This window comes from Prunus persica, chromosome G2, assembly GCF_000346465.2.
Source record: "Prunus persica cultivar Lovell chromosome G2, Prunus_persica_NCBIv2, whole genome shotgun sequence".
NCBI lineage: Eukaryota > Viridiplantae > Streptophyta > Magnoliopsida > Rosales > Rosaceae > Prunus > Prunus persica.
In genome coordinates, this window is record NC_034010.1 from 19244257 (window position 1) to 19266141 (window position 21885).

The 21885-nt window shown below is 36.6% G+C and overlaps 3 protein-coding genes across 4 annotated transcripts; 2 read left to right on the forward strand and 1 right to left on the reverse strand.

Moving 5' to 3' along the window:
• LOC18784775 (3-hydroxyisobutyryl-CoA hydrolase-like protein 1, mitochondrial) lies at positions 395-5903 on the reverse strand. Its single transcript, XM_007218032.2, has 14 exons — positions 5625-5903; positions 5461-5541; positions 5278-5346; positions 5109-5172; positions 4803-4882; positions 4605-4688; positions 3469-3553; positions 2850-2935; positions 2636-2757; positions 2378-2438; positions 1283-1381; positions 1082-1183; positions 952-993; positions 395-713 (listed from the first exon to the last, which is right to left on the reverse strand). The coding sequence occupies exons 1-14, from the start codon at positions 5880-5882 to the stop codon at positions 594-596; spliced, it is 1353 nt and encodes a 450-aa protein (XP_007218094.2). The 5' UTR covers positions 5883-5903; the 3' UTR covers positions 395-593.
• Positions 5840-9346, forward strand: LOC18784710. 2 transcript variants are annotated; one of them, XM_007218465.2, is made up of 4 exons: positions 5840-6230; positions 7009-7119; positions 7542-7809; positions 8840-9332. In XM_007218465.2, exons 2-4 carry the CDS (start codon positions 7048-7050, stop codon positions 8986-8988), a joined length of 489 nt encoding a protein of 162 aa, XP_007218527.1. In that variant the 5' UTR covers positions 5840-6230; positions 7009-7047; the 3' UTR covers positions 8989-9332. The 2 variants fall into 2 exon arrangements, with proteins under 2 accessions (XP_007218527.1, XP_020413437.1); XM_020557848.1 differs by lacking the exon at positions 5840-6230 and having other exon boundaries at positions 7046-7119; positions 7500-7809; positions 8840-9346.
• On the forward strand, positions 14387-16603 carry LOC18785105 (squamosa promoter-binding-like protein 8). Its single transcript, XM_007218273.2, has 4 exons — positions 14387-14604; positions 14749-15476; positions 16028-16197; positions 16310-16603. The coding sequence occupies exons 2-4, from the start codon at positions 14821-14823 to the stop codon at positions 16465-16467; spliced, it is 984 nt and encodes a 327-aa protein (XP_007218335.1). The 5' UTR covers positions 14387-14604; positions 14749-14820; the 3' UTR covers positions 16468-16603.

A 21885-nucleotide genomic window follows, 5' to 3' on the forward strand; every position in this document is an offset into this window, starting at 1 on the left:
ATATACGACATATATACGCATGTGATATATAAATTTTTCTCATTGAAACTAAGGAGATACTCCGTGAATCACTGTGAATCACAATTTGACACATAAGCAAAAATAATTCATCAAAATCACAAAAAGAAAATTTTCTGCACATATGTCACACTACTATTGGCAGGAATGTGGGAGCTCCTACTTACGGGGAATGAGGGAAGTATTTTCCGAGAAAGGAGGAAGCAGTGTCCTTGCTTAAATTCTGAATGTTAAGCCAATCCAAAAGAAAGTTGAATGGCTAGATATAATTAAGCGAAAAAGCCTTCTTAAGGCAAAACAAGTTGACAAATAAAAGAACCATATTAATCATGTAAACAATTCATGGCGAGAACGCCCCAAAGAAAAAGAAGAAAAGGATCTAGAAACTCTATTTTATTTTATTACTGGATACATTATTTTGTAAGCTACGTCCCACTTTTCAACAAGGGGCTGGAAAACCCAAAAATTAATTAGTTCCTAACATGAAAGAATACTAGTTCAGGCAAATGCTTGGAATCAACCCAGCTTTCAAGATCACAAAACTAGAGAGACAATATATATTGTGTTCAGGTGAACTAGGTGAATGCTTCTCGCAGCTCCGTCGGTAGCTCTAAGTCGGGCTCAAACTCACTAAGAGGAGAAAAATATTGATCCACCATGTCATTGGACACTTTTTCAACACTTGGAGGATCCCACTGCATATTTTCAGAACAAGAAGCATGTTAAAATTATATGAACAGGCAATGTGGACATTGATCTAAAGATGAAAAAGTAAGGGTTGCAATATTGCCACTCATTATTTTGGTATTCAAAAGAGAAGCAATACCCTTTCCAGGTATTTCCATCTCTTTCCTGTTTCCACTTTCTTCAATTACTAGAGTTTTCAGTTAGATTATCAAAAGCCATCTTGGCTCAAAGGATCAAAGAAGGTACCTTTGGTGCAAAGTCCTTTTCGACTACACGTGCCCGAACGCCCTAATGATGTCACCAACCAAGATATTAGTCACAAAGGCATGATAGTATTTCATCGGAAAAATAAATAAATAAATTAGGAACTGTGTACCTCGCAAAAGTCATTTGAAACCTGCTTAGTGACACCCTGTAGGGACATTCGGTACTCACGAACCAAGCACTGATCAAGGGTCTGAAATCTACCTTCTCTTATCTGAACCAAGTAATAATGAAGGGCCAGGTCATATATATAATATAATGCAATATATTTAAACCAAGTCATCTCAAACATGTTTCATGCAGGCCTACTCACAGATCGCAAGGCAACCTTCAAGCTCAATGGTGAGACTTCTTTAAGTCTCTTTAGAGTAGAAGTGCACCATGCGTCATTTGTTCTACCTGCCTCACATTCCTGAACATTTATTTTTTAAAGCACGCAATCAGATGTTGTCCAAGAGGCAAGAAGGTATAAAGTACAATGATGCCTCAAAGATCCCCTCATTGCTGGAACTTGGAAGGTATAACTTCCAAACGAACTTCCACCCATCATAATATGGGGCCCAGAAGAAAACCAAAAGATGCTTACAATATGAAAAATGAATATCTTTTTAAGGAGTTTTTAAAACTTTGTGAGGTAGCTAAGAATTGGTAATGAAGTTATGTGTAGCAGAATCAGATCAGCAATTTGTTTCGGTCAGTCATTGGAAGTTCTTTAAAGAAAGCAAAAAACAAAACGAAAAAAAAAGTTGATAGCACCCTCTCAAGGCAGTACAGTAAACCTTTTAAAGGTGGCAACCAAACCGTTTTTCACTACAATAGCCCTAAATACTTCAAAGGAACAACATCCTGAAGATTTCGTTTATCATCTGGAATCTTCTCCATGCAGGAAATCTTCAAAGAAGGTGCTCAGATTGACACGTGAGTAATTTGCCTCCCAGATCAAATAAATCTTTCTCAAAATGACTGCAATTATTTTCTATGTTTCTTCACTTCTTTTATTTTCAGTACAGTAAATATATCATCTACAACATGATTAAGAGAACTCTCTTTCAAGATTGTTCCTTAGAAAGTATCAAATATACTTTTTTATTTCTTTTGAGAGACAAATATAACCTATAATTTAAAACAATTTCAATAATAAATTTAAATGCTAAGGATAGTATAGTACACATACCCTATTCTTCCAACCAATCCACTCTCATCGTACATACCTCACACTCAATTTCTCTCTACTTTAACCCATCATGTTGCATACATATCTCGTGTGTCACTCCTTTGAGTTTTAAGAAATAAAATTGAAAAAAGTTAAAACACCATGATCCCCTGAAAATCTGATAGAATTTTTTATTGGTTTAATGATTCTAAATCTAAACTAAAGAGAAGTAAGTCAAAATTGATACATGCTTACCAAGGCATCAATAATTTCCTCAACCGTGTCATGGCTGAAACATTTATCAACTAATTCAATCCTACACAAACCAGACATGAATACATAAGCTAGCTAAAATCATTATATATATATATATATATATTAAAGGAGCACACAACCACAGTTTGAAAAATTCATATAATAAACATTTAAATTTGGCTGAAAATATAGAATAGAAGGACGATTTGTAAATATAATAAAATGCCCTTGGAACTAATTGCTATAATTAAAACAAACCTATGAAGCACGCTTGTCTCATCTGGATAGACAAGTTCACCATACTTGTCTAAAGAAGCTTCAATGACAGAAGGATCATCAGTGACTATTTTCCCAAGTTCTTCTTCAATTAAAGGAAGCCTCTAGGATAAAGGGAAACAAATCACAAAGTTTATATAACAAAGATAAACCGAAAACAAACTTTAAAAAATGTGGAAAGAGTCCTGAAATTAACTGAACTATGCAAATAGTGTGTTGCAAGCCCAGAAGCAATCATGTCCAATCCATTGAGCCTTTCACCTGTAAGGGCCACGAACTCCCCTGCAAACAAGACCAGACATAGGCAAACTGAATTTGGAAAGTAATGACGGTGGACACTCTCCCATGCAAAGAATACTATTAGATACAAGATGAGGAAGAAAAATGGAAAGGGGCCAACTTAAAGGTTAATTAGAACGTAGAAGAAAAAAAATCGACACTGAAGCACATTAATTTTGTTTTTTTCACGGTTGTCTTAAATGAAGAGGCAAAATGATGCCAATTTTAACAGCTCCTCAACATCATTCTTTCCCTAAATAACTCCCAGATGCTTCCTCAACTTCAGGAGAAGAAGGAAGACAAATTGAGTCACTTTCACACGAGGGCAGCATGGATTTCAAACCCTTTGGGAATCTTCTGAGCAATTGTCCGCATTTAATATAATTCCCATCATTTCTCTTGTTAAAATACATATCCTCCATCAGTCTGGAGGAAAAAGGAAAATCTGCAACCTTGTCTTTTCTGTTTTTGAACTTGTACTACAAATGAATAATCTAAAAGCCAAGTTACATGCATGAAAAACCAAGCAAGCATACCTAAGTGACCCGGTAGATGTGACAGGTAAAAGGATGCCCCAGCATCGGGATGGAAACCAATTATAGTTTCAGGGGTAGCAAATACCTGCAAATTGCAAGGATACCCTATAACAGCAGCTTCTACCAGCACATCGATGTAAAGAGGAAACAGTTTGATCATTTGAAAAAAAAGACGAAGAAGTAATATCAAATTCTTGTCTGACTCCTTTCTCTATGGTGAATAAAGGAAGATCCTACTGCTACAGTTAAAAATTGTATACTCAAATATAATATTGAGCATGCCAAAACCTTTTTCCCCCAAATGGATAGGTTGATTCCACATAAATGATTTGCAGAAATATGAACATATATGAAGTCTTTTTGGAAGTACAATGCATTGCACTGATTCAGCTGAATATATTATTTCCACAGTTTCAATTGGTTTCAACTTCCGCATAGGGGCGGGGTGGTGTGGGAGGGGAAGCAAATGAGCGACATAGTTAGGAGCAGAAATTACACATGAGATACACAAGTCACTTGTCCTTTTGTATGTCATTTTACTATTTTACTACATAAAGGTGAGCTAGTTTTAAGTGTCTAAACCAGATTCACATGCAAACTGACATAGATGTCATGCCAAAGTGGGTGCACAAGATACAGACGTTAGAGAAAGGGATCAGATGCTTAAACAGTCCCCTATAGCATAAATCCCTGACCAGGCTGTGAAACACATTTATTTATTTAGTAAAGATAATAATTAATACTGCACCAGAAACACCCATCTGTAGCTTGTACGCTAAATTCTTCAAAAGGCAAGGGACACAAGACATATTCTATACTGGTTAGACTTCCTAAAATAACTTGACATTTTTGCTGCATTACATAAGTCCCAAAACACCTCGACATTGTTTCAGTTCTTTTCATAAATTAAGAACTAGTTTTATTCCTTTAAACATGCTCAAGTCACAAGCAGTTAGTCATATAAAATTATAAATGCTTGAGTGTAATACAATTAACAGTGGGAGGATTTTGCAAAATAGTTTATGGGAATCCTCATGAAAAAGAGAACAAGGAACAATGAAATATGGACCAATCACCAAGCCAACAAACATCTGCAATAGAGAAAAGTAATGTGTACAAGTATCCTTGTTACATACAGTTTTATCAGTTGCAATGCGGAATGTCCCGGGTATTGAGACCCCAGCACCACCACCCATGGTAATGCCATTCAAGATAGCCACCTGCATGGAGATTAATCATGAACTTAAAAATGAGAAGAAAATTAAGAAGCGCTGCAAGATTAGGAACCTAAAATGCTTGTTTGCCCAAGAATGACTCAATAATGATGAACTTACATGTGGCTTCAAACATGTACCAACCATATACATAAATGCATATAGTGTACTAAAAAATTGTTTACATTCTTCTATTTTCCCTGCACATTGTAAGGCAAATTTACAGGACTGTTAACACAATTGTCTGATATTAAGCAGAAAAAGAAACCAACTGAGCCATAAAAGAGAAATCTACTTTGCACCCCTTTCAACTGGCTACATAATGCTAACGTCATCAAATTTGAAATCAAATAAAAGTATGTAAGCCATAAATATATGTCTACAACTTATAAAATTGTTTCATAGCAAATCAGAAGGGAGTCCCACCTTTGTTTATCATATGATAAAGATAAACTACATCTCCACCAGCACAAAATGCCTTGCCACTGCCCTTCAAAAATTCAAAACAATTTGTCAGCTGCCACCTGAGTAATCGCAACTAAGCAATATCAGCATAAGCATTGGACCAAAATTGATGAACAAGAAAAACAATCACCTTCATTACAATAAAACCAATATCAGGATTATCTTCCCAGCTTTTGTACAGTTTCTGCAATCTAGCCCCCTGTATACTCATTACGGGAGTTCTTAGGAATGGGTTCCAAACGAAACCTTAAAATAGAATTAAGGGTCTAAAAAAAAATAAGAAAATTGATTGCTTTAAAAGATAAAAACACACCATTGCAGTCGTGAGAGCATTGAGCGCTGAAGGTCTGTTGAGAATCGCTGTCCTGGACCAAGCTTTGCCTTCAACCAATACCTGATACTCTCAGAGAGCTTGCGTTTCACATGTCTGAGCTTAAATAGAAAGAATAAAGAAATGGGTAATCGACAAAAGCTCACTTGGTGGTCAAGATCATCGTTGAGAGCATGGTCTGGGAGAGAGCAGAGGCCTCTGCAATGGCTAAGCAAACGGCAACTGTGAAGGCCGTTTCTTACCAATGAAGCTGCCTTGAACCTCTGCATCTTTTTCTTTCGAAATTCTACTTGAAGCCACTGCCGCGTGTAGAACCTGTGAACTCTTCTGGTAACATAAACCCAATTTTCTAATTCCGGAAAGATTTTTTTCCCTTTTTTTTCTTTATTCCTTCCATAACTCATTTGAGTTTTGAATATAATGGGCTAATTCTATGTTGATATTTAGCCCACCCAAATTTTAAGCCCTAAAAGCCCAATCCTTTTCTTTCTATCGCCGCCTCCGCTAAGCTCTGGCCTCTGACATTCCGTCGCCACCCTCTCAGTGTCATCCCTGATCTCAGACCGCCATCGACTCTGTCTCTCTCTCTAACTCTTCTCAGCCTCCATCGTGTCTGTCTCTATTTCTCGAACTCAAACCCTAATCCAAACTATCATCTCTTGTCTCTCAGACTCTCAGACTCTGTCTATCTCTCAAACCCTCGGACGTCGACGGTGGACCAGGCTCACCAACTGCAGTCTGCAACGGACGAAGTAATTTTTTAACTTGGATTTTTTGTTCCATTTTTATACTAATTGTCTATGATCACACTTTCAAATTTGAAACAATTTGATTTTTTTATTATTATACTTATTTTGCTGCTGTTGTGATTAATTATGTGGTTAGGCTTAGTTTGTGTGTTTCATAGATAATAGAGTTGCATAGGTTATCTGGGTTTTCTGGATTGAAGGGGTTTCTGCATGTGATTGTGGTTTAAATGTTTGTGTAATGAACGTGATAAATGATAAGTTTGCGTAATCTGCATTGTTGTTGAGTACTGAATTGTCCACATTTCTCAGCCTGCCTATATATCTATGTAATTTTCACTTGGATGCCTTTCGATTTCAAACTTTGTTGACCCGTTCGTTTGTCTGTGTTTCTCCTTCCTATTATTTGTTGTTTTCTTATCTTTTATGCTTTCAGAACATGGTTCTGTCTAAGCAAGAAAATCTGATGGGTTCTTTTTCAAATATCCAATTTTGTAGGGAAATTGATGAGATTTTTCTTATACTTCTCCTTGACCGTTTTGTTTTGCTTTGTGTACTATCACCTTTGCTCGTGGTGAGAAGGTGGGGTTTTAAATGCTGATATGCTGTGTTGAAATTACTTTGTTCTTGGGATGACTGAATCTTTAAGTTGAGGCACAATTTTTATTATAATTTTCTTTTTCTGACTAACTGTTCTATTTTCTTATCCTAGTTGGGTTGGTTTTCGTTCAGAAGTTAAGCAAAGCCATCTAGTAAATTGTAGCTAATTTCAATTATGTTTCAGCTGCACAATTAGGTAGGTAGTCTGATTGAGTATTCAAGAATGGATGAGACCATGCAAAGCTTAATTGAGCTTGAGACTGAAGCCGAGCATCTCCTTTTAGCCCGACACCAGGTAATTGTGTTTTTATTCTTCGAGAAGAACCTGAGAAGTTGGAAAGTTTAAGCTCAGAGATTCTTTTTTCTTTTTGCAAACAAGTTTAAACTCAAAGATGATAGTACATAATGTTTCAATAACAAATTGATTGGTTTAAAAGATTGGAACCACATGATTATGTTTTAGATACTGTAGATTGTATATAACTGGCAAGACAAATTAATCTATTCCATCATGGTTATTTGGCTTAGTTATTCGAAATTCCCTTTTGGTTCCTTAATAACTAATATGTTTAATTGGGTTTTGTTAGTTGATCCATCCCAGTACAGTTAAGTGGCTTTATTTTTGAACAAATTCAAGTTTATTATAAACTAATGTATTTTATTGGGTCTTGTTAGTAAGACATTGAAGGGATTATGTTTGTTATGGCGAAATTGCAGCTGGTTGAAAATGACAGGGTGAGGAATGGGAATAGAGAAGCACTTACATCTCTGAGGAAGATAGCTCGGACAACCAAGACTAGTGTTCCATCTCCTTTTGAGTCGATAATGAAGGAGATTGCGGGGCCTGAATCAAGACCTTTGGTGAAGGAGGTATGCCCCACATGCGGTAACCATGACTCAAATGAGCGCACTTGGATGATGTTCCCAGGAACTGATGTCTTTGCAAGGATTCCATTCCATGCTGCCCACACCGTCTTGGAGTCAGGTTTTCTTTCAGGCCTCATTTTCCTTTTTCTTTTTATGCAATTACTTGGGAGCATAACGAACAGTAGTAAGTACACTATTTGACATATCAAAATTGTGATTTAACCATTTATCAATAAATATTTTAAAGAGGCTTTGTTGAGTTCTTTAGGAAATTTGGTGTTGTCAATAATCAGATGTGGACTTTTGATTTCAAAACTTCTTCTTTTCTTTTTTCTTTTTAAACTTTAGAAAATCGTCATTTCTCTCATTAGGTAACTTATATAGTACTCAGAGTACGATTCTTCACTGGTCAAATTGACAAACAATATCTGAACGATAAAACCTTGGTGGCTATCGGGTGGGATAGGTGGTATAGTTAGATTTTAATTCCTTTGTTATTGTAGTTTATAAGGTTTAGAGTATAAGGAAAGAATCAAAACAAACGAATAAAGGGATAAGAAGTTGAAATCTTTTCTGAACTAGGATATCCATTGGTAGCCCTTGTGAGCAGAAAGGATTAAATAATCTATGTAGGATCCATAAAGAAATTGATAGACCAATTTATGAATCTCCCAAACTCCTTAAGCTCTAGAATTACCTTCCATTCAAAAGGGCTTTTGATGTTTATAAAGATATCATCTCCTGATATGCAACATCCATTAATCTCACAAAAGCTGTGCTCGAGACTATATTAGAGAATTCAAAATGGAGATGAGAGGGATCCGTTCATCAGAAATCTTTTAGGAATGCATGGTTCTTTGTTCCTGCTGAAAAGTTTTCAATCCAACTGGTTATTACTCATAGTGTTCCTACTGGTTAATGGATACATAAAGGAATTCAGTTGGGTTTTGAGATGAACGTTGCTGTATGGCTGTTTTATCTCTCATTACTATCTAAAGTTGGGAGTATAGCTCATGAACTCGCAGGATTCATGAGTTGTCATCTGTGTTTTCTTATATGTATGTATATATTGTGTTAGTTACATTGTTTTTAATTTAATTATTTTTCAGTAACTGATTCTGAAACTTAATTTTGCCCTTGGGATCCAGAACAAGAACAACTTGACTTCGATTCTAGAAAGCTACAAAGCATTGTGAAGGAAAAGTCCCTTTTGATTTCAGAAAAAGGTGTCCTTGCGGACAAGGTGTCTCCGGGTGTGATGAAGTCTTTGGTAACCCTGACAGACAAACCAAAGTGAGTTGTGCTTGATGCATTGATATTCAATTCCATTGTAACCTCACATCCCCTCCCAACTAAGGATAAAGGAATGAACATTAATCTCTCTGGCAAGCATTAGTAAGTTAGTAACATAGCTCTGTATAGACTAGTGTTGATAATTTTCCCACCAGTGTAGCTCTGTGCAAACAACTTCTCATAAAATCAGCATTTTCCTCTATAAGGGGAAAAGCTAGAAATTGTTGCATGCTTTAATATGTGGTTACTACTTGTTGAGGGATGTTTGAACTCGTTGCATCGCTATGTTGAGTTTTGACACTTGCAGAATAGGAAAAATGCAATTGTACCGATGAAAATGTATAGGAAAGTGATTGTGTTTATCTGTTGAGGGATTCACGAGTCTTGTAAGATGTTAAATCTTTGCACACTAGCCATAATAGTGCTCATTTCCCCACTAGAAATATCAATGGTAAGAGAGGCTCTGCAGGATCCCCGCATACTAGGGCTTCCTATTGTATGTTTTGTCTTTGTTTTTCCTTTGAGTGCCAAGTTTGCTTCCCCCTTGCCCAAAAAGATTGGTGTCGGGTTCAAGGACCATTTTGTTTCATATGTTCACTGGCTGCTGTGTGGAAGTTTCATGTGTGCTGCCAGTAGAAGTGAAGGTAAATGTAATGGGCTTGTCATGTTTAGTATTAGCTGCCACAAATGCCTCCTTGCTGGAGGTTTCAGATAGAGACTTTAGGAGTCTAACATAATTTTACTTGGACTAAATAGAAATCAGTATGGATGCTCGGTTTTTGTCGTGTATGTGTGTTTCTGTTTATAATATAAATATAAATATAAATAAAGAATTGCTGAGAGAGAGAGAGAGAGAGAGAGAGAGAGAGAGAGAGAGAGTTATTAGATTGCTTTCCTCAGAATTGGCCTAGTCTTTCTGAGCAGTGTTGGTTTTGAGGGTTTACTTGAGAAAGAGCAAAATCATTCAGGATGAAGCTAGGCTTTGAAAATTTGTGGGAAGCAAGACAGGCCACTTATCTAATCTCCTACAGAGCCTATGGAGGGAGTGAGGGCGTAGGGAAGAAGATGAAGTTATACTATGATGTATTTGAAGGGCAGAAGAGATGTTTGGTCCTTTTCCTCCATACTTGCGTTGCCTTGTTCCGTGGGGTGTTGGTTTGGAAGACTACGCCCTCTTGTAATTTTGTGGCACACAATAAACAAGTATAACCGAAATCAATCCCATTTCGTAGCTTGGACATGACACAACTACACAACTATTCCAATTAAAACGGACAAATGGGACGGGCGCGAGACGGTTCTTATTAAATTGGACAGCAATTACCCATATTAGAAAAAAAAAAACAAAACAAAAACAAAAACAAAAACAAGTCACATCCCCAAGGATGGAACTTCAAGGGCATAAGTTAACTAAAATCTTGCTATAAAGTTAGCGACACCAATATTTTGCTCTAATGTCAATGTCACACTTCAAACTGTAGCATGACAAATTATTGAGGACCAATTTACAAGAATTGAGCTATAAAATTCTCATCTTCTCTCTGCCTACTATGTTATTAAAAAATATTTTTTTTTATGCCAAAACTATTTGATAAAATATATTTTTAATTATATATATATATATATATATATAAATTCATTGCATATAAAAGTCCCTGTAAAGTTAGACATTACGTACAGAAGAGTCAACTTGTGTGTCAGCCTTTAACCACGAATGCCTCCAGTCTGTGTACAGTGTACTCTCTTCTTCTCCTCCTCCTCCTCCTCCTCCCCCGTTGGACAATCAGACTGCCTCTGCCTCCGCCTCTTCTGGTCATCTGCTACTCTCACCCAACGCTCCTCGTCTGCTCTGGTCCGCGCGTGCCCTGCTGTGACCTATTTCTGTAATTTCATCGCCTTTCAAAGGCAAACGTTTGTATCAGTTAAGACAGCTGTCTTGAGCACGGAGCGAGTATGCCTCCAGTCTAAGTCTTGGGAGTGAGATGTTGTGCTGCAGCAGTGGACCGATACGTGTGGACAAACTAGTAACTAGTTCCTCCACCGAATAATACATCGTACGATGAAGATACGATCATCTGTTGATCTGTCGCTTGGTTTTTTTTAACCCTTGCGACCTTCTCTTTCACTTCATTTTACACAAAATTTCCAATTATTTTTTCCTTTCTTTCACATTTTAATTCTTTCTCGATAGAGAAAAACATACAAGTTAAATCTCAATTACATGCAAATACTTACTAGGTTATTTTGAACCATTTTCGCGACTGCAAGAATGAGAAATTAAATCGTCTAAATTTACAGCTTATATCACTCATTTTTTACGTAATGTAATTATATAACTTCAGTTGGGAAATAAAATTTGTGATATTAAGCAATTTCTAGGTTATTTTTGTATTAAGCTCGATTCAACACGTATATTTTTCTTCTGCAAAAGAAAACTAGGAGGCTACAAGGTAGGAGCCCCTAAAACACCACCACTCTATAAATCCAACTGAAGGCTGACTGAACAAAATGAGGTATATAGTCCGCTCAGATATGTTGATGCTGGTATTGGTGTCCCAAATTAGTCCGAGTATCAGCAACAAAGTTAACTTCGCGAAAGTTAATTTCCTCATATATGCACGATAGCTAAATATAGAGACTCGGGATCTCTTTAACATGTATATTTGATTCAAGCAGATGCAAAGTTTTCCAGTTTAGTGAAATAATCAGAATGCATATTCTTGAGTGTGTTTTTACCCAAAAAATTTGATAAACCACACCCACGGTCGCACAGGATTCCCAATCCTCTTATCTTTATTTATGTCGAAGAAAAACCAAAAGCAATATTGCCAAAAGGGTAGATATATAGTACGATTTGAGATCTTGATGATAATCGACTCTTTTCTTTTTCTTTTTCTTTTTAATGATAAAATGATGGTGAAACCCATAATGGCTTATAAATGCATACAAAAAGAACAAAAAATTTATCATACTCATAATTTGCATTATCGTACCCACGTACTATATATCAAAGGTAGGCTTACAAAGAAACAAAAAAACAACAATAGGTTCATGGGCAGAGAATCATGCTTTAATCAAACAACAAATGATGGTTCCTTGACATTGAAGTTGTTCCATTTTTATTTTTGTTTCTTTTTAAATTCGTCTTTTGGGTTGCAACAAAGGGCGGGACTAGAAATTTTCATACTAATGGGCTAGAATTCTTTTTCTTTTTCTTTTTTCTTTTAATGAGCTTTTAGGGTGTGTAGTGAATTAAATTTTTCTGATATGGAGTGGGCTATGGTGAACTTTCTAAAATTAGCATTAAATTCTTATATATATATATTTACACTTGCCCGGAGCCCACCTGATCTTTGAAAATTTTAGGGCAGCAACCTCCGTCAAATACAATGTAGAACTAAAAGAGAATATGATCAGTGTTAGGGAGCAGGTTTTGTGAGAAGGATTTGATTGTGAACATAGTTGAAAAGAGGTGATGGAGAACTTCAATCTGAAATCACCATAAGAGACGTCTTATGTAAAACGTCCAAATGGACTTATTCACTAACCCAAAAGGAAAAGACGAGAAGAGAAGAGAGGAAGAAGGGGCAGTGACACATCCTCCTCCTCTATATATAGAGTTTTTCCTTTGAAACTCACATAACAAGAGAACGACAAGGATTTTTTTTTTTTTTTTTTGGCTACAAAATGTGACTCATGAACGAATACTTTATTACCTAGTTGAATTAGAAAGAAAAAAAAAGGTGTATGATATGATTATTGGGTTTTTATGCCAATTATTAAATGTTATTTGGATAGAAGTTACAATTAGTTATAAATTTTTTTTTATAAAAGTAACTTATGAACTGTAAGGAGATAAGTTGCAGAAAGATTTTTTTCAGCGAAAGCTGCACATAGAGGATGCCATAAATATTAAACCTGCCACAGGTCGTCTACTGCGGTGTCTATTTATTGAGCCCAGAAGACTTGACAGTTATATGGTTAGGATAAGAGTTGGTGCCTCGATATAAACTATTGGAGAAAAATATTTACCATTTCTTTTTATATTTTCATTAGTTTTATTTCTTTATTAAATTAGCGTAAGTATATAAATTTGGACCCTATTGAAAACGTTATATAAAAAGAAAAAGGTAAATTTGTCTAAATTAGGATTAAAATAAGTGTGAGATTGAGCCTAAATTAAAGATTAAAACGATATCAAAGTATATAAATTTTGTCCTTTTTTTTAATCTTCTTTTGATTTTGATTTTAATCTTTTGTCCTGTCGTTTTTATTGTCACCATTGCCATTGCAATAAAATATCCGGACATGTGTTGAAGACATCGCTTTCTCTCCTCCTAAAGTGATGAAACATTTATAGGTGGAGAGGGTTAAACCCAAAACATTTAATATTTTTGCTCTATATATCACATGATCGGTTTTTATTTTTTATTTTTTGTCAACACATGATCGTATTTCAGTATGATATAATAATTAGTTTGTTGAAACAACCATAAACTCATGCATTTTGTATTTTAATTTGTCAACTTTCGACGTGGGATTTTAAATAATTCAAAAATAGAATAATATTGTCAACTCAAATTAATGTTGATAAAGCTTGACATGTTTATATGAAGCATAACATGTAAGCTTATTGGGAAAGAGAATATATTCCCCGGTTTGCGTACAAAGTGAACCTAATTTTAGAGGAGTTTATATGAATGTGTTATGATTTATTTAGATGCGTATGTTAAGTGTGTTTAAGTAATGATACAAATTTTATTTTATTTTTCAAAAGATAAAACTTGAGTGAGGTCGCTTTCAATAATCAAGAAACAAATTTCAAGCCTCTTCAAAACAAAACCAAATCAAACTATATACGAAAATTTTAATTATATATATTAAAATATAAAAAATATAAAAAAAGGTCGAAGGAAGGGAGTAGATAGAGAAAATGGTGATAAAAGGCTATGATGATCCTCTCTGCTCCAAACTGATGAAAACTCGACACGGCAAAACAGATAGTGGGCCCCACATTTAATTACCATAACCGTGTTACAGAGAGAGAGAGAGAGAGAGAGAGAGAGAGAGGCATGGCCATTACCCACAAGGACACAAAAGTCACCAACAGCACAGCCAAGCCACAGCGTATGAGGAGAAAGAGTTTCCCTTCACAATTCCTCCACAGTCCTAACTAGTTGGACACAGACACAGAATTTCATTGCCTTGTTGCAATAATAATTAGGGTGAGGCTGGACAAAATGGTAATTTTGAGAAAGAGAAACTGATCCACTAATCAAGTCCCTCTGCAAAAGCCGCCTCATTACTCTCTTTCACTTGCTCCTCCTCCTCCCTCCCTCCCTCCCTCCCTCCCTCCTTCCCCCTCTTCTCTTCTCACTTTGCTTTTCATCTTTTAGCCTCTCTCTCTCTCTCTCTCTCTCTCTCTCTCTCTCTCTCTCTCTCTCTCTCCCCTAAGCAAACTGGGTAAGAAAGAAAACCCACCTCATTGTTTCCATCAATGTGACTATTTGTGTGTGTCTCAGTCTCACTGTGATCTTATATATGAGCTAAGCCCTCTTTTCAGAGAAAGCGTGTGAGAATTGGAAGAAAAGTAAGCTGCAGACCCCACCACAATCAGTGAGTGAGTGACTGACTCTGTTACTGTGCCACTCTCACTTTCATACACTCAATTTTCAACAAGCTAGAGAGAGAGAGAGAGAGTGTGTGTGTATATGTAGCCGTAATGTTCATCTAACTGACACATCATCATCTTTGGCCATTGCAGGTTCTTTTCTTTCCCTAAAAAGACCTCGTCGGAAAGGGCGCCCCGGCAAAGACCCACGAGATCATTACCAAAATGCTGGACTACGAATGGGGAAACCCCTCCACCGTCATGCTCTCCCCCGACAACGACCCCGGATCCGACCCCACCCGACAACACCACAACACCACCACCATTTTCGACCATTACGCCTCCCAAGCCTCCCAAGCCTCCGCCTTCAACAACCTCGTCCCTCCTCCTCCTCCGCCGCAACAGCAATCTCACCACGCCGCATTCGCCCACCACTTTAACTCGGCCCAGGCCCAACAGCTCCACTCCATCTACGACGCCCACGCCTATGCTAACGCGTCGGCCTACGCGCCTCCAAATCACCACCCTCTGCTCTCCCTCGACCCGATCCAAGGAGGCGCGGCCCACGGGCTCATTCTGGTCCCAAAATCCGAGGACCTGTGCCGGCCTGTGGACTTCGCGTCGAGGATCGGGCTCAACCTCGGCGGCCGGACCTACTTCTCCTCCGAGGACGACTTCATGAACCGGCTCTACCGCCGGACCCGACCGGCCACCGAGACCGGGTCGAACCACGCCCCGCGGTGCCAGGCCGAGGGCTGCACGGCGGACCTCTCCCACGCCAAGCACTACCACCGCCGCCACAAGGTCTGCGAGTTCCACTCCAAGGCCTCCACCGTCATCGCCAACGGGTTGACTCAGCGATTCTGCCAGCAGTGCAGCAGGTTCAAAATTACCCCCAATGCCCCTCTCCCCAATCGCGTAATGACCGAAATGCCCCCGGGTCTTGCTTTCTGTTCTCCTCCCGCCCGGCCAATGATTGGGAAAATCCCGTTTGCCGGACACGGGGGTCGATCCCGAAAGGCATTTGCGTCCGTATAAAAATTATTACGTGCCCCGTTTTCCGTTTGGTTTGATAAATGCACGTGAGCAAGGGTTTTTCTTGTCTGAAATGATTTAAAAAAACCCTGGTCTTGCTGTGGATTGACGATAATGGCCATGGGAGACGAATGATGTTTGGTGCATGGCCCAATGATTGGCGCGTCCGTACATTTGGGCGATCCCGAGGGCATTTCTGTCCGTGAAAAATATTATATCCTTCTTTTGGTTATTGCGCTTGCCGTTTATGGACCGTGTTGCTTTACTTATTATGGAAAGAATTTGTTGATATTGATTAATTAGACGGTTAACCAACTACTTAACTAAATGCCCTTTATGATTATTAATTAATAAACTATAATTAAATGCAGCATTTTGACTATACTTTTTCTTGCAGATTCCATCTTCTTCCGGAGTTTGACAACGGAAAGCGCAGCTGCCGGAGGAGATTGGCCGATCACAATCGTCGCAGGCGAAAAACTCAGCAAACAAATCAAGAGAATCACAACTCACAAGTACAGCAGCTAGTGGAAAATGCCCGGAATTCTTCTTCAGATAATGTTGCAAGTAATTAAGTAACCTAGTTCATAAATTGAGACTTTACCCTTACTTTAATTTTGTTTTAGTATGTGGAAATTGAACTTTTGTAATATTTGGTTTTCTGGGATTTGTTTGGTAGGGTCTCCGCCGGAGTCGGCAGCACATTCGGCGTCCTCTGTGACCGTGGCCCTGTCGCCGCCACGAATGACGTTGGATTGTTTTAGGCAAAGACCCTATCAAGCTGCTGCCACAACTTCTTCAGGGTCATCAAGCTCACTTTTTTTCTCAAGTGGGTAAAAGCCAATTAGAATTAGTTAATCAATGGCGTTGTGTATTTTTAATTAGTCTAGTCTTCCCTAAAATTTCAGTCTTAGTCTGAACGAATTTTAGTCACATTAATTACATGCAATATTGGAGCATGAATTTGGCTATTCTCTATATTCTATGCAAGTAGATTCTTTAGCATTTTTATTTATTTTCCCCTGCAATTAATTCCGTTTAATAATGCATTTTAACTTAGTGGAAACAAGGTTGCTGGAAATTAAATTGGAAGCTGTTTGTGTTTGGTTCCAGAGAAAGTCATGTGTTTGTGTTTGTCTTGGTGCTGGAATTTTCCGGGAAAATGCAGGGAGAGATAGAAATAAATTGACTGCAGCACTAGTAGTAGTTTCAGTTTTGTACTTATAACGTTAACTCTAATCTGAGGAGGAATATAATGAAGCCGTCAAGCATGTCTCCCAAATGGAAGCTGTACTAAAAACCAACTTAATTATCAAGCAGCAATTTTGATCAAAATCAATCAATCACATGCTGCCCTCAATTAATCTCTCCCTCTCTCTCTCCATAGGATCGTTGTGAGCCGTACATCCACACTTCAAAGGGTCCCCGTTGGGGCCTACTAAACGGAAATCACATGGAGGGGGGGGTAGAAATTGTTAATCATGGCAAGCAATTATTTCACCATAATATGAATATCTCTCCACACAGGGACATAAAGCTTGTGTTTTGGAAGTACTTCTTTTAACAGCGCTAAAAAACCTCTTTCAAGTACAGGTGAATTTTCAACAAGTCATGCGCGTACATTTTAATGGGTTGCCACGCTTTAGTGAGTCGAATTTCACTAGCGTCAATTATTTTGTTCGTGTTGACGAAATATCTTCTGATTAGACTAATTAAGTTAATGAATCGAAAACTTAACGAATTATTCATTTTCTGTTTAGATCGATGAGTTTCTAAGGAACAATACGGTACCCTTGCATAATGTAAACTAAGAACAACAATAATTCTATCAGCTATACCTAGTTGATGTTACTTTGTGAATTAATGTATAGCATATGGTACTAAATTGAGGGTTTGTTTTGTCTCTTTCTTCTTGGTGTGTTTTTGCAACAATTACGTGATAGAGTTGCAACAACTGTAGTAGGCATGCAAGTCATGCAAAGATCCTTGTCGTCTTTTTCTAGAAGAATTGTAAGTGGGGATGACATTGACTTACAAAATTAGTCACATGACATTGTAACATAATAATAAAAGTAATACTCTTTGTCCCAATTGAAGATTACAAAGTTGCATGATGTGGAAATTTAATATTGGGGGTTTCCTTTTCTTGTTTTCTTATGTTAATCTTTTTCTATCATTTTTCATATATATAATATATGATTGTGAATGATGGGTTTTTTTTCATTCTCTGATGTGGAAGTGGAAGCCTCCTTGCACTTTCCAGGAAATTTGTTGTTACTAGTTAGGCCTTTTCCTATGTGTCTTTATTCATCCTACTTTTTTGCTAGGAGCTTCAATTAAATTGAGATATGCTTTTGTTCTAAATTAAGACAAGCAATTGATCTCCTTCCATTCATTTCAAATCATGGATGTGTTGAAAACAAAAAAACATTACTTTGTTAGTTGTAAGTGAACTCTCACCTCAAGACGTATATCATTTTTTAAGGTAAATCAGTCATATCCGTCACACTCTATTTTAACATAATTTAAAAAGATCTCGAGCTTCTACATTTAGAGTTCATGTATTTACCCGCATTTCTGACATATGAACCATTAAAATCAATAAAATATGCGCGTTATTTTTTTATATTTTTAAAATATCAGTCCAATAATGTGAGAGCTATCTCGTATGGTTGCCTATAATTAAAAAGTGTGCATGACTTGTGGCTGAAGTAGGAAATCCCATCTCATCCGTCATCACCGATGAGCTCATTTTGTAATTGTTTGGAGAGAGGTCACTTTCTTGCACCTCTCACTTTAAGTTTCGTGTCCCCTTATCCTACATCAAGCACAAGAAAAAGGGAAAAGGCTATTACCCCCTCATCAATTGGTGTTCATTAGTTTTACTGACAATATAAAGAAAAAGTAATTAATTGAAACGGCAAATCATATAAATTGATGTGTAGTAATTTAATTGTATTGGCTATTATTGTTTGTGAGTTCTTAAACATCTTGCATATGACAGAATTTGCAATTTTAATTGGAATTTCTATACCAAAGTTTTTTCGATCATGCGTGATCGTTAGTGGAGGCACATTAGATTGTCTTAATTTTGATGTTAGATTGCTTCGTTATTGTAATAGCCCTTTGTAGCTAGTCGGTATTGGTCCTTTATGAGTGGTAGTTTTTTGGTTGAATTATGAATGCAATTCCATACATTTTCAAAACAAAAACAAAAAAAATTCCTTGCATATAGGAAACATTTACACTAACATATAAAGTATAATATAAAATAATCCAATACATACGGTAAACCTTAAACATAAGGTCTAATAACCTTCAAAGCAAACCAATCATTATATTAATAACCTTCAAAATAATTCCAACTTAGGTAATTTGTAAACCTAATAATTGGGTGTTTCTTAAGGAAGCACTTAAGTGCTTTTTTTAAAAAGCGTTTCAAATTTTATTTTTTAAAAAAAATTGTTGTGCTTAATAAAAACGCATATAAACAAAAGGATTTTATTACTTCTTTCTATATAAGCACTCCCAAACTGGCCATAGTGGTAACATACACATTTTCTGTTAATTAATTGTTGATTGGCCAAAAAGAAAAAGTTCAGTGGTCCAAACTTTAGTTAATAATTAGTATTTTGTGAGCTTTCAAATCCTCCGCAGGGAGGAGGAGTAGTGATCACAAGTCAGTGAGTGGTCCAAATTGGAACGCAAACAATCAAAATATATTGCAACCTCTTTGTTTAAAGAGAGAAGTCAGAAGAATGAAGGAGGTACACTTCATGTTCCATTCAATCGGTGCAACATTACCCTCAGCTCCCCAATCCCCAATGAAATCATCCCATTTTTGTGGGTCGCAACCGAAGCACATGTCACACTTCCTGGCTGGCTATATAAGACTTTGGTCATACTCATTACCTCACCATTATATTATTGAAAAGGTAACGACTTTAACACTCTCAATTTAACTGTAACGAAGATTTACTGAGAAAGTACCATTGTATGATTGAAGAGTAGCGACTTTAAGACTCCCAATTTAACCATAAAGAAGATTTACTACGAAAGCCAAAAGATGTAAAGAAGCAAAACATATTTGATTGGCATAACCCTCCGAATTCCTATTGTGAGGATAAAATAAGGGATTTTAACCGTAATACCAGATTTTTATTTGATACTCGAACTCGTTTTTGAGTCATTTCGGGCTTTCAATTTTCTTACGTTTTTTAATTTAGTTATTATCAGAGAATAATTACATCAAAATTAACGATTTAACTCCTCAAATAGACGGAAAAATTAACGAAATTTAACAAAATAACTAAATTGAAACACATGCGAGAATTGAAAAACCAAGTATAAAATATTGAATTTGAAGGTAGCATGGAAAGTGAACTCAGAAGTTGAAATTGAAATCAACATATTTTTGTGATGAAGGGATTTGTAGGGCCCCCGCAATTTTCACTGCAGACTGATCTTAAAGCCACTGTCGCTGTGGGTTGTTCTTGTGGCACAGAGAGCATACTTTTCAAACCCTGCACGTGGATACTTGTTGTAGGCTCCTAGTTCTGATACGTGGGGCATGGCATGGAGAGTACTTGCAGGTTTGGTCACGTGCAACGCACGTGGTACTACGAAAATAGTCTTTGCCCGTTTGCAACTACAGCTGGAGAGGGAAAAAAAAAGGGAGTTGGTAATTTGATATGAAATGTGAATGATGAATTGGTAGGTGTGTGTTGTGGAGCAAAGGCTTTTCTTTTGTTGTGTGTTCTGTGGTTGGACCGGGCAAAATAATGTCACAAATATGGATAAGGGGTAAGTCGGTAACTCTCCTTTTTTTTCTTCTTCAAACTACTTATGGATTTCAGTTACCTATTCTTAGTATGTAGATTGTAGAGCCAACCCAAAACCCTAGACATATAATGTAAGGTGTTATAAAGAAGTGCTCGTGTAATTTTACGAGATAATTTTTTGTATTATGTTGTCGGATTCTTAATTTGAATCACTAGCGAAAAGGCTGTGGTAATTGAATTACTATATATAGAATCTTCTTATTACATATATAGAATCTTCTTCAACCATGAATGTTTAACTCATGATCCAAGAGGTTCTAATTAACTTGAACATAATAGTCGATGATTAAACTCAAATTCCTGTTTAAACTTTGAAAATCGACCTTAATTATGAGGTTTTTTTTTTTTTGTGTGTGTGTGTGTGTGTGTCAAAGAACCTTAATTATGAGTTATGAGATCCAAAAATAATATATGTTCAGTCCTACACACCTGTCGAAAGGGGAAAAATCATGACAGATGAAGGAGCAAGCACATCAAATTATTGATGATATAGGCAATAACATAAAGTGTCTCATAGGGCAGAACAGAGGTACGGTCATATTATTTTTCTTCTTTCTTTTTTTTTTTTTTTGGGGGGGGGTAATATTTGCCAATTCTTGAGAGGACAAAATTATGAGTGTCTCCGAGCTTATGAGTATCTCATGACCATAATGTCTTTTCAAAATATTTCATGTGCTCAAAAAGTTTATGTTCTCATCATTTTTCTTGTTTCTTCGTTAGAAAATTCTATTAGTGCAAATGTGTACTCATTAAACAAACACTTTAATGACAGTTAACGGATTTACCTTTTCAAAATAGGGTTTCAATTTGTGAATTCGATATTAAATTCACTTTGGTAGTGTGTGTGTGTGAGAAACTCCCCTACTCTTATAATTTACACTACCACTTGTGTTAAAAAAAAAAATCATATCTTATTTTGGATGTTTAAGCCCATTAGACCTCTAAGAGTGAGATTTTAACATTATTATAATAAATAAATAAAGGCTTTTGTGCAATTAGCAGTAAACTACCCATACATGAACTTTAGATTATTGGTGTATTTGTATGATGTGCGATTTACATCACATCATGACTCGTATCAAGTCAACACCAACAAAAAAAATTTAATTATGATTTACTTACGGGAAAAGTATTTGGTTACGGATGCTACATTGCAGGGACGGACCTATGCTATATGTACAACCTGGGCTATAGTCCAGGTTATTTTTTTCTTTTCTTATAGTTAGTGTTGATGTTTAAGCATATATGATAAAAAGTTGCTAGCATTTATTAGTGTAAAATAGGCCTTTTAAACAAATAAAATATAAATGATATGTTCTCAAATTAAATTTATAATATTTATGATCAATTTCATAAGCTTCCCCTAAGAGTTTAGTTAAGCCTAAAATCTAACAGTCTAGTAAAGTAAATCTAG